Source organism: Mirounga leonina, unplaced genomic scaffold (assembly GCF_011800145.1).
Source record: "Mirounga leonina isolate KUSES-001 unplaced genomic scaffold, KU_Mleo_1.0 Mir_173, whole genome shotgun sequence".
Lineage (NCBI taxonomy): Eukaryota > Metazoa > Chordata > Mammalia > Carnivora > Phocidae > Mirounga > Mirounga leonina.
The window spans coordinates 16,546,662-16,559,252 of NW_023270447.1; the positions used below are offsets into that span (position 1 = coordinate 16,546,662).

General features: G+C 55.5%; 1 protein-coding gene across 5 annotated transcripts in view; it reads left to right on the plus strand.

Annotated features, from left to right (window-relative positions):
* The window catches only part of BCAR3 (BCAR3 adaptor protein, NSP family member), a 130,414-nt gene that overhangs the window by 102,664 nt on the left and 15,159 nt on the right, over positions 1-12,591 (plus strand). For 4 of the 5 annotated variants that reach the window (XM_035018003.1, XM_035018002.1, XM_035018005.1 and 1 more), the window contains 4 exons: positions 191-633; positions 3,859-3,962; positions 5,021-5,673; positions 10,767-10,882. In XM_035018003.1, the coding sequence (XP_034873894.1) occupies positions 191-633; positions 3,859-3,962; positions 5,021-5,673; positions 10,767-10,882 (1,316 nt within the window). The remainder of the gene's footprint in view (positions 1-190; positions 634-3,858; positions 3,963-5,020; positions 5,674-10,766; positions 10,883-12,591) is intronic. The other variant, XM_035018007.1, reaches the window with a different exon arrangement.

Here is a 12,591-nt window from a genome sequence, read left to right on the forward strand (position 1 = left end):
GGGCGGCTACTAGTTCTAGGTGCAGGAGGGGGTCTTCTGAGAACCTGACGTTTGAAAAACTCAAGAGCTGCCTGAAGAGGAAGAGACAGAGTAGCGTTGTCCTCCGTTGGCCCGGAGACGCGGAGAGCGGTGCCGCTTTGAAAAGGAATGTTCGCTTGCCTTTCCGACCGCTCACCGTTTTGTCCCCAAGGTGTCAGAAAACCTCGTGCAGCGGGATGGCGACTTCCTGGTTCGTGACTCTCTGTCCAGCCCCGGGAACTTCGTCCTGACCTGTCAGTGGAAGAACCTGGCTCAGCACTTCAAGATCCACCGGACGGTGCTGCGGCTCAGCGAGGCCTACAGCCGTGTGCAGTACCAGTTTGAGACGGAGAGCTTCGACTCCATCCCGGGCCTGGTGCGCTGCTACGTGGGCAACCGCCGGCCCGTGTCCCAGCAGAGCGGCGCCATCATCTTCCAGCCCATCAACAGGACGGTGCCCCTGCGCTGCCTGCAGGAGCGCTACGGCACCTCCCCGGGCCGGGCCCCGGACGGCAGCCTGGCCGACGGCCGGCCGGACGTGGGCAAGAGGCTGAGCCTCACCGTGGGCGGCGTCCAGGCCCGGGAGCAGAGCTCGCCCAAGGGAAACCTCCTCAGGTGGGTCAGGGCCCCGTCGGGGGTGCGGGTGCTGGGGCCGACGGGGCCGCTCTGGACGGGCCCGGCCTCAGTGAGGCAGATGAGGGGCTCACCCGGGAACCGAGGAACAGTAGGTGTTGCTGAGAATGCCAAGTGTTACTGGAATAGCTGTCATGAGGGATGAGTTCCCGATTGAGTTGGTGCCCACGTGAAATGAGGCAGCTGCTGAGGAAGGGGAGGGTTGGCCAGGGCAGATTTGTGCAGAAAGGAGGATTCCGGCTGGTCTGAAGCCTAGGGGAAATTTGGACAGACCCTGCAAAGGGGAGGGCGTTCCAGGTGGGGGCTCAGCGTGAGCATGCGTGGAGCAGTAGGAGAGGATGAGAGTTGCTTCGAGTGGGTAGATCGGTGGGCCTCAAGCAAAGGGCCCACGTAAGGGGCTGGTGGGGGCGGGCTCAGGAAGGTGACCCCAGCCAGATCATGGAGGCCTTAAAGCCGGGCTAAATGGTTTGAGGGCACCTCAGAGACATGACATGGTGAATGTCCTGAGAATAGAGCAGGGTGGCGATGGGTTGCAGGGGCAGGGAGGGAGCTTGGCGCAGGAAGACCAGTCAATGAGGCTGGAGAGTAAGGCTGTACAGGGGTAGTAGAGGGAGAGCCTGGGACCTTGGCTTCCTGGGACTCTCGTGTGTGGGGGGAAGGTTGGAGAAGGGCCAGTGGGAGACCACAGGAGGGCTCAGAGGGGATGGACTTCAGAGGAAAAACCAGTTGCTGCATCTGCAGGAAACTCGACTGTAGGCTTATCTCTGAGTGCCAGTGTCCAGCAACAGTTTGGGGGTTTGGGAGGGGAGTTCAGCCTGAAGGCTTAGTCCACATGGAAAGGGTGGTTGACTCGGTGAGAGAAGATGGGATTCCTAAGATGGGAGACACTGAGAGACTGGAGGGCTGTGCCCTGAACCTGGGGGTGGGAGAGAGAAGATTCCAGAGAACTGGATGCCCAGCTGAGGCGCCCTGCCCTCGATGACCAGTGGCGTGTGCTGTCTTCGCATAGGACCCGTCTCTCATGGAGTTGGGTGTCCGTGCTGCTCTCTGCCCGTTCCAGAAAAGGAGAGCAGGGAAAAGGCGGGCCTGGCAGGGTGTAGATTAGCTCCAGTCCCTGGGTAACACAGCCCCCCTTCTCTGGCTCCCTGGCATCTAAACTTACACACCTAAACCTACATGTTTTATTGCGCTCACTGGTTTTCTTTCTGGACAGGAGGAAATGTCATAAACTGTAATTGGTAGACTGCAAAAATTCAGAAGCAAAACACAGGAGTCTGAGTAATACAAACTAGGCCATGTGCTGCTACAGAGCTCCGGGTCCCTGTTAGTCAGAGTCTGGCTGTGGACGCTGCCTGCCTGGCCACAGATGCTGGTCCGCCACCGACCAAGCTACTTACCTTCTCTGGGCCTCACTTTCCCCAGCTGGAATGATGGGGTTTGTGAGGGTTAAATGATCGAAGACTTGCAGAGTGCTTAGAACAATGCCAAAGGACTATGTAGGTGTGAATAATCATAATTAATATTATTTTCTGGAGGGCAGTAGAATGTAGGACTCAGTTGCAGGGAGGGAGGCAAGAACTGATACATAGAAATTCTCCTTTTCTTAGTAATAAGAATGGACTGGAGATCCCTTAAAAATATTAAAGGGGTACTTCTTCCTCTGTTTCTTTTGTGAGTGTGGGGATTGGCTGCTCAACGGAGGAAGAAAAAGGTAATGTCCTGACCAGAGCCAGGGAGTATTGGGCAATGCCCAGAACCCCTGCCCAGTGCGGTGCTGGGCAGGAAGGCCTGCCTCCTGGTCTGCCCTCAGGGACCCGGATTTAGAATAGAAATTTATTTTTTAAAGATAAGACAGGAAAGACAGACTGAGAAAGCCTCTCGGTCAATGAGGCAGGCCTAACAGAGCCTGATTGCCCAGTGAAAGCAGAGTTTTTTAAGCCCTGCTACTTTTTGGGCAGCCGCAGGGCCGGGAATGTCTAACCGTGGGGGTGGGGTGGGCTCCGCAGGGAAGCGCCTCCTGCTGCCAAGCGCCCTGCCCTTTCCCTCCCCGCGGGCCCCCCCCGGGGGGCCCCCCCCCCCCCCCCCCCCCCCCCCCCTCTCCCCCCCCCCCCCCCCCCCCCCCCCCCGCGCCCTCGGGCGCCCGCACCTTCGCTGACGTCCGGCCCGCTGGTTGGCCGGCTGGCGGGGTGCGCCCCAGGTGGGGGTTCTGGGCCAGTGGAGTCTGGCTGCTCTGAAGATCACTGCAGAAATACCGTTTGGCCGAAGCCATTGCCTTTTGGAATTTGCCCTCTGCCCTGACTTATCTCTGAGGGGTTGCTGGAATTTCTCTGTTGCTGGGCATTTGGGGTTTTTTTGGGGGGGTTTGTTTGCTTTTTCCTTTGGTGCTTGCAAAGGTAGGAAAGAACTTTTCAATTTCTATAACCTAAGCTTGTGGGAGGGCTGATTAAAGTTCATTACAACTTGACTGGTGCGGTGCAGTCTCTTCTAGCAAAGAAGAGATTCTGTTTGTGGGGGCTAGAGAAACTCCCAGTCTGAATAGGCAGGGAAGCAGAGGGGTGCCAGCAAATTGTGTGGAGAGTGACATCTCTCCGCTTCCATGCGGGGGCTGCACCCTGTGCCTCCCAGCGCCCGGCTTAGTGAAGGCCTGGGCACTTCCCCAGCTCAGCAGGAGGCCGGCTGTGCGGCCCTCGTCCTTCCAGGAGGATGAGAGTGTCTGGCTCCCTGGGTGATCCTGCGGATTGTCTGGGGGACATGGTGACTTGCGCTGAAATGCAGACTGCCCCACAGCCTCCTTCCTAACTGACACCACGAGGCATGGTGGAAAACGCATTTTAGTTAAACAAGTCACTGCTCCTGGGTCTGTAAGTAATTTTAAGCTCTGTTAAAAGTACACATTCCAGTTCATCAGATTTTCCTGAGAGGATCATGAAATCTTTGCTCTGTTCTGCTCAACCGGCTGGAAGGGCTCAGAGGAGGCAGCCTGGGACCTGACTGGGTTGGTCGTGGGGACGCGGGGATGGAGCCCAGAGTACAGTCCTGTGTTAACCGCCCCCAGCAGCAATTTCCTCCTCCAGTGGACATTACTATTGGGATGTGCTGTACCACTCGCCTTCTAAGCAGTCTTTTCTCTTAAAAACTTTCCATGACGCTGCCTAAAGGTTTTACGATTTAATGACACATTTCTGCTCTACTTATCTTATGCTTCAGAAATAAAGAGAAGAGCGGTAGCCAGCCAGCCTCCCTGGATCACATGCAGGACAGAAGAGCCTTATCCCTCAAAGCGCACCAGTCGGAAAGTTACCTGCCACTTGGTAGGTCTTTGGGACTTTTCTGGGAGGAGGGTGACAGTGTTAGCCTGATTTCCTTCAGGCTGTTTCCCTGCTCTGTCTGGTCCCCTGATGTGGGGACGACACAAGGCTGGAGGGTAAGGGGTTTGTGCAACTGTATCCAGATGAGGTCATTTTATGGGTGCTAGCTAGCTTTTAAGCCTCATAACAAACCTTCAGAGGGGGAATGATTACCTTCTTCTTGCTGAGGACACTGAGGCACAGAGGTGAAATGACTCATCCAGAGTTACCCGTCCGGCCCACGGTGAAGCCAGCATTTGAACCCAGGTTTTCTGACCCACGCTCACCCGCTAACTGGTAGCCTTTATGACAGAGGCACGCTCTCTCTGTGCCCTCCCTGGGTGGAGGGGGCTGGCTCAGTGCTGGGCTTCCTGGGGGACCCCTCCTCCTCTCCATTCTCCATTCGCAGCCAGAGAACGAGGAGCTGTGGGATGTGGGCAGACCTCTTAAGCAACTGTGTCAGTGAGCCATGGATGGTTGTTCATTATTTTTATAACTGACCTTCCTTGGGACCACAGGGTGATTTTTCCTAATGCCCTTTGGTGAACCACTTCTATGTGGGTTAGCTCAGCATCTTGTCCCCCCTTCCTGGGGTGCCTCTGGCTCTCCCTCAAGGCTGGCTGGATCCGCCCTGGCTGTGAGAGTGACTCAGGCCCTCACTCTATGTGACTAAAGACTTCTGTTCCTTAGGGCAAGACTAGATTACTCACTGACCTCCAGGCGCCATGTCTTGTCCTGTTCTGACTGGACTAACCTCCTCTGACCATAAAATGACACTGCAGCCCAGCTGCTGGAAGTCACTGGGATTTAGAATCCCCCCAGAAGTGGGGTGCAGCCAGCCAGCCCTCAAAATGCTCTGAACTGCGCTAGACTGGGCGTGGGGAGGTCCTACCGAGTTATCTTTGGGAAGTGAAAGTTGAAACCCAAGGGCATGAATGGAGAGCTGAGGAGTTGTCACTCTAGTTTTGCTTTGTGTTCCCCACGCAGCTGAGCTTTTCCTGACCCTCTCTTTTCCTCCACAGGCTGTAAGTTGCCCCCGCAGTCCCCGGGGGTGGACACAAGCCCCCGCCCAAACTCACCGGTTTTCAGGACGGGCAGCGAGCCCACCCTGAGCCCGGCATTGGTTCGGAGGGTCTCCTCGGACGCTAGGGCAGGGAAGGCCCTGAGGGGCTCAGACAGCCAGCTATGCCCCAAGCCGCCGCCCAAGCCCTGCAAGGCACCCTTCCTCAAGGCTCCCGCGTCTCCATCCACCTGGCTCAACTCAGACGCCAACTACTGTGAACTGAACCCAACCTTCGCTGCGGGCTGCGACAGGGGGGCAAGGCCCCCCCTCTGTGCCCAGGACAGTTACGTGGAGCTGCTAACGGCCAAGCAGAACGGGGTGCCGGGTCCCCGGAACTCCGGCACCAACTACTTGATCCTCGACGATGATGGGGCAGGGCCTTGGGCGGCGCCGGCCGTGCAGATGGACCAGGGGCCGGAGGAGGATGAGGCCAAGTTTGTGCTGCCCCGTCTGGAGACGGCCTCCTCATTCAGACCCAATGACTTTGAGTCGAAGCTCCTTCCTCCTGAGAACAAGCCCCTGGAAACAGCACTGCTGAAGCGGGCGAAAGAACTGTTCACTCAGCACGACCCCAAGGTCATTGCCCAGCACATGCTGAGCACGGACTGCGTGGTAAGTGGCCAGGCAGGTGGGTTTTGTTCTGGCTTCGGAACGTTTGGAAGGAGTTGGCAGGCTGGCCTCGCTCCACCTCACCCTTGAAATGTGTGGCTCGGAGAAAAAGTCAGAAGATAACCTGGGCGGGGATGTATTTAAAGGGTGGGAAGCACAGGCCTGGGACAACCTTTGCCCGGGCTCGAAGCTTGTAGAACTCCCCTCGGGCAGAGGGATGGCAGGCCTCTCCCGCCAGCTGCAGGGTCCTCCCTGGCCTCAGCTCCGTCAGAACTGGGAAAGCCAAGTCCAAGGAAAGAGGACTGTAGATGAAAATGTACTTTCTGGCGTCACAGAGCCCAGGTTATTTTTATTGTATTATACATGATGCATTATATATACGTATACACACTCAACACATATTTATTGTTACTAAGATGGACTTAAGAATAGACATTTTTAAATTTACCCTTGATTTTTTGCACAAGTAATACTTGGTCAATTTAGAAAAATTATAAAATACAGTTTAAGAGAAAAGAAAAAAATTATACAAAGTGTACTTTCCTGATGATCACTGTGGTTAACATTTGCTCTGCAAACAGATACATGTAAATAATTTCATGCGCATGGATGTGTTTACCACAGGCCTAAACAGATGATTCTGTTTTATTGTATTTTTTTCTAAACATACTCTTTTAAACCCAGTGTCTTTGACCAAACAACATAGCATGACTATCATTTCGTGTGACTGAATATATGTTTACATCATCAATTTTGATAGGAAGCATTTCTTTTAGATATGGGCAGCTTTTGTTCATAAGTGACCCCATGGCAAGGTTATCCTTCAGACAGATCTTTCTAGAAAGCAAGTGTCTCAGGCTGGGAGGGGCTCAACCTACCTCTCAGTTATAGATAGATCTGTGCTTTGGAGTGACAGGTAAGGCCTTAGTGAGATTTAAACCCCTTATTCATTTGTAGCTCATTAGTCAATAACCTTCAAAGTTCAGGGCCTGTCTAGGAACTGAATTTTCCTAAATAAATTTCCTGGGTCATGACTCACGGCAGGAAATGTAGTCTCTGAGCACCCCCTGGGAAGTCCCTAGTTGATGGGCCTCTTAGGGGGACAGAAGGCCTCTCAAAACAGCCTTGAGGAACTTGAAGCAGGTGCTAGCTGTTCTGAGCTCCACAAACCCAGCACCTGGAAGAGGCCTGGGTGATGGTCCCCATGTGTGTGTGTTGGAGGGGTGGGAGGCGGGGGGCTCGCCCTGGGGAAAGAACCAGGAGAGGGGCAGTGCTGAAGAACAAGGGTTTGTTCACGTTGGTGGGCTAGGTGTCCTTGGGCAGGGCTCACAGGTCATATTAAGTGCTTACCTCACGTGAAAGCGGGCTAAACCCGTTTGGGCAGTAAGAGGATTTAAGATTCCTGTTCTGGTTCCTGGCCTGGGCCCTGGTACGCCAACAGGCCAGGAGTCTGGTGTGAGTCCGCCTGAGTTCTCCAGAGAGAGGAAGCTCCTCGTAGAAACATGGATCGGGATTAACAGAACAGCCTAATTCCCAGGAGGAAATGAATCCTTCTTCCCTGTGTCTTCAGTGCTTGGAGGATCTAGGAGGGTCTAGGCGGAGGTGAAATGCCTGACTACCCTTTGGCAGGAGGGTCTAGAACGTTCCCACTACCTTGGCAGCCATGAATCTAGAGCTCAGATCTGTTCTTGACTGAAGGAACATGAAGCCTGCCCTTTTTCTTGTTTGGTTTCTTTCTTTGCATTTTGTCCTCCTGGTTGGGCCCATCTCCCCTGTTTGCCTTTGTTTTTATTTTTTGGGGTTTTTTTAAAGATTTTATTTGTTTATTTGACAGAGAGAGACAGCGAGAGAGGGAACACAAGCAGGGTGAGTGGGAAAGGGAGAATCAGGCTTCCCGCTGAGCAGGGAGCCCGACGTGGGGCTCGATCCCAGGACCCTGGGATCATGACCTGAGCCAAAGGCAGACGCTTAATGATTGAGCCACCCAGGCGTCCCCCTGTTTGCCTTTAGGCACCCCTGGAAGAAGGGGTGAATAGAGCCCCCTGGCAGCGAGGAGGAGACCCGGAGCAGAAGTCCACCTGACTCTGCTCACCTTCAGTCTCCAAGGGCAGGGCTGTTTCTAGTCTTCCTCCCTCCCTCCTGAGTCCACTGCCATTTCCTTATTCTCTTCCTGGAACCACTGACTTTAGGGCTTTGCCAACAATGCAGGCAGTCAGCGTCTCTGAGGGAGATAGACAGGCTGTTGTCACCCACTCCACATGCAGTGACCACCAGGACAGGGCCACTCAGAAGCTGCGAAGAGACACTGGACAGCATTTAGGGCCCAAGTGCTGGTTCCCACCCCGTGCAGAGCCCGGGGCTGATGCCCAGGAAGTCCGTCATGACAGTGGATGGTCCTGAGTGCCTCAAGGCTGCCCGTCCTGCAGTGTCCGGCCCCTCCTGGGCATGGCTGGGGTGGGCATCCACTGAGCCCCTCTCACCCTGCAAGTGGGCACCGCCCTGGCCTCACCCAGAGTGCAGCCTGTCTCCCACCCACTTGTTGCGGTATCTAGAAGTGGGGCCCGGTAGGTAAGAGTTGGCCTCTGGGGATGACATCGCTGAGTCTAACTCAGGCTCTCAACTTTCTGGTTCTTTCTGCCCGCACTATAAAAGGAAGAGAACCATACCAGCTACACAGGTGGTTGTGAGGACTAAGACCAAATGAAATAACTTATGTAGAGCCCTCCACACACCATGCCTGGCCCAGAATGAGGCTAGGTGTTAGCGTCGGGTATCGAGCCTTGCTTGAGCACCTACTGTGGGCTGGGCTGGGCCGGGCCGTGGTGGGGGACGTGGGGGGTGACAGTGATACAGGACTTCAGACCACAGCCCAGGTGGGACATGCTCCGCAGGGAAAGGCACAGGAGCTGTGGGGCCTCTGAAGCAGGGTCTTGAACATGGGGGAAGGAGGGGGGATCAGGGAGGGGATGTCTGAGATGAGTTTTAAAGGCTGAATAGGATTTGACCAGACGAAGATGCAAAAACCCCGGTCTTCTGGGTGGCAAGCAGCGGGTGCGCAGAGACTCTGCTGTCAAGGGTTTGGTTTCCGGAGGCCTCGCTGTGTGCGCAGTGAAGGTGGGGGTGAGGTGGGGGGGGAGGGACTCACAGGTCTTTCCTTGGATGCTAAGTCTCTCCTCCTGGGCTCATGCCGGGTCGTTGCTTCAAAGCACTTTGCAGGTCAGTGAGGGAGACAGGCCCTTAAGTGCATAGGGCCCATCAGAGTCCTGTGCTGAGGGCAGCAGAGATGGTGGGCCGAGTCAGGCAGTCTCTCTGCAGTTCAGAAGATCCCTTGGCAGCTGGGAGGAGGGCCAGGCCCCGCCGACACCCCCACAAACTACTGCAGCAGCTCCCTTGGGCAGTTTGGCGATCCTGCAGAGCGAGGGTACCTGAGATCAGAAGAGCAGAGGGGGGCTGGAATGCCTCGTCGGGGAGCGCTGATGTTGCGTGCCGGGTCCGTCTGATAGTAAATGCTCCAGAAGTGTCCATCCCTCCTCTCTATCTCTGATCTGCATGGCTCTGGGCGTTTTCCCAGAGGCTCAAATCCAGGTTCTGCAGCATGAGCTCAGAATCCCCTTGTCCTAGCTCAGCTTTGGGGCAAGCAGGTGTCGGCATATCCTGGCAAACCTCCAGGAATGTGACCAGGGGGTTGCGTGTTTGCACTGAAGGAACGCTGACTTGGAGGCTTCTCTCTCAGAGCAGGGATCACTCTGGTTACTAGTGCTTCCGGTACAAAACTGGATCCGTGTAATGAGCCTTTGAATCTCATTACACAGACGGAGTGTGAGTTGGAGGGTGCCCACCACCCAGAGGCTGGGCTTGGAGCCCCTGCTGGGGCAGCTGTCTAAACAAGCAAGCAGAGTGTGTGTGACCACAGGTGGCTGGGGTATCCATCTGGGCTGCCTGACCACGGTCAAGGTGTAAATCCCTTTCCAGAGGGAAATTCTTCCCTGTTGTACATGCCAGTGGTTCACAACTCGTATTTTCAAATAGCTTTAAAGTCATTTGATCCTTTGCAAAATCCTTGGGAAAGGCGAACTTAGCAGCTGAGTTAGAGAAGGGGATACTGAGGCCCAGAGAGCATAGTAGGAATCCTGCACTCTGCAGTCTGCCCCTGGATAGCCAGTTCCCTCAGGTCCATTTCCTCAGGGCTGACAGTGGTTCCTTTGCTCAACCACAGAGGTTAAGGGTCAGCGTTAATAATATCAGCCAAACTTCAGATGTTTTTTGTGGCCTGTTATTGAAGACATCTGGACGGTTGCGACGCCTGGGATCATGATAGTCGAGGACAACTCCGGCAGATGGAGGAGAGGAATCGTCCCGTGCCGGCCACGCGTCCAGGCTCCGTTAGACGCACCGTTAGACGCCAATGCGCTGCAGAGCGTCATGAGCCTGGTGCTCGAGAGGCAGTGAGTCGGCTGTAACATTTCGAGGCAGCGTGTATTGAATACAAATGGTCGGCTAAGACCTGGTGCCGATGGCCTGTGATTACACACTAGAAGCAAGACGGGAAAGCTGGCTGGGACAAACAAAGATTTTCTTTAAGGAAGGCCTCCTGGGGGAGAAGTGGGTGTGCTTGAGACCTCGGGTTTCAAATCGCTCTACATGTTTCTAAAGGTTTCCAGACGTACGGTGCCTTGACTGAGCCCAGGAGAGGGGTAGTTAAGGGTCTTGGCAGCCTGCCCCGCCATCAAGTGAGAACACGACCGGCAGGGCTGGCAGCAGAGGCGCGGGCGCTCGGCCCGCAGTCGCTGTCCCGGCCCGCGGTGGCCAGGAGCTGGGAGGGCGACGCCGTTCTCCGGCCGGCCAGAAACTCCGGATCTGCGGATTCTGCGGGCCCTGCTAGGTGCTCTCCTCCCCGGTCTTAGATTCCAGGGGTGTCCTAGAATCCTTGAGATCTCCTCTAAAACACTGTGTGGGGGGACGCTGCTGCCCCAAACGAAGCGCGGCCAGTGCATCCACACCACCCCAGTTCCGTGCGTTTCGTTCCAGGGGCTGCGGTCGTGTTCACGGCGAGCCCACTTCCCGATCCAGTCTGGTTCAGCTTGTGTTCCCCACAGGTCGCGAGGATACTTGAAGTGTCGGAAGAGATGAGGAAGAGCATGGGCGTGAGCTCAGGGCTGGAGCTCGTCACCTTGCCTTATGGCCACCAGCTGCGCCTGGACATAATTGAAAGGTGAGCAGTGCCGCCCCTGCGTTTCGGGCCCGTCGCGCAGCAGCTTCCGGAACAGACCGACCCGGCCCGAGCCCTTCCCTTCTCCCGGAAGCCTTAGCCGCAGAATTCCTGGAGAGGCACAAATAGATAGCACCGAGGAAGTCCAGGCACAAAGAACACGCTCCTGTCCCTGCTCCAGGAGGGAGTGGAGGACAGAAGAGGTCGCTGGCCGGCGCTAGCCCAAGTCACCCCTGCGCCGGCCTGGGCCCGGGCGGGGCGGACACCTGGCCACCTGCAGCCCCACCTCCCTGAGCGGCCGCTGCTCTGTGTCTCCGGAGTTCAGGATCACACTGGGAGTAAGTGGGAGTTCGTGGGAAGGGTTGGGAAGAACAGAGTCTGAACAGTGTGTGCTTTGAGAGGCGGGCAGGGGACGGCGGCGCTCAGGCCCCCCCGCCTCTGCGGCGTCACTGCCCCCTTCTCCCAGTCTCCCGAGAAAGCCTGCAGAAACCCACATGCTGGAGTGCTGGAGGCCTAGAAATTAAAATGACAGGAATAGCGAGGCCTGTTTTTAAAAGAAGTGCTAGACGAGATGCCCATATCGCTGCGGACGTTGGACTTGACACATGTGAAAAGACCGTTGATTTGGGGCAAGACTGTCTTGTTATCTTAAGTATCCTGTTTTTTTCCAGCCAATTTCCTAATTGTCATAACACAAACATGGGTTGTAATGGACACACGGACATTCTGGGTCATTAGCGCTGTCCAGGCCATCCTTCTGTGGCGGCTGAAATGTTTTTAGCTCATGACGGTAGCCACTAACCACAGGGGACTATCGAGAGCCTGGAATGTGGCACTGGAGGGACACACTGTTGTATTTTACTGTTTAAATAGCCGTATGTGGCTGGTGGACAGCACAGTCCTAGGAGGTCAGCCCCTAGAAAGTAAACGGTGCATTTCAGGGAGCCTGGGGGATCCGCTGCTTTCGAGGTTCCCTGGCCAGAAAGCAGATGAGCTGGCCCCCATACCGCCGTGACTCTGGTTCCCAGCTGCGGAGAGAAAACACCCGGAATGCCGAATGAAAGGCTTCTGGGAGGCAGGAGGTTAGAAAATGGTCCTTGGCTTTGTTCAAGCATCCTTATTGTTTAATGCCTTTGGAGAATTGTGTGAATTTTCCTCCTTTTCCTACAGGCTTTCCTAGATTCTAGCCTCTCTCTGCAGGCACCCTCTCCCCTCCCCAAGCCCCAGGGGCCTGCTTCTCCGCTCCACTAGCTTTGCCTTCTGTTGTTGCTGGGCCATGGTCACCGTTTCAACAGAGGTGAGCCGTGTCGCCACGCAGCCCCATTCCTCACGCGAGGCATGTCGGCGCAAATCCCCCAAGTTCCAGGCCTTACTTTATCCCTGCCGTTGGGTATGTTGGACGTGCACTCAGGCCCAGGCGGAGGTCGGCCAGCTGGGGGCTCCTCAGGGCTGTGTTCCAACTTCCTCGCCTGTCTACATCTGTTTCCTCTTTCTCCTGATCGCCACTTCCCTGGGGCCTCTCTCCTTGCTGTGCTTCCTGGCCGGGGCTGACCTGGGGGACCTGCCTGCTAGAGCCTGGGGAGCGGGTTTCTTCCTTCCAGCTTGTGTACTAAATAAAGGCCAAGGTGATAGCCATTTTGAAGGGTCAGATGACATCATCTTCTTGTGTTTGAGAATCAGATACAGACCACCCTTTATTTTTAACTTACCAC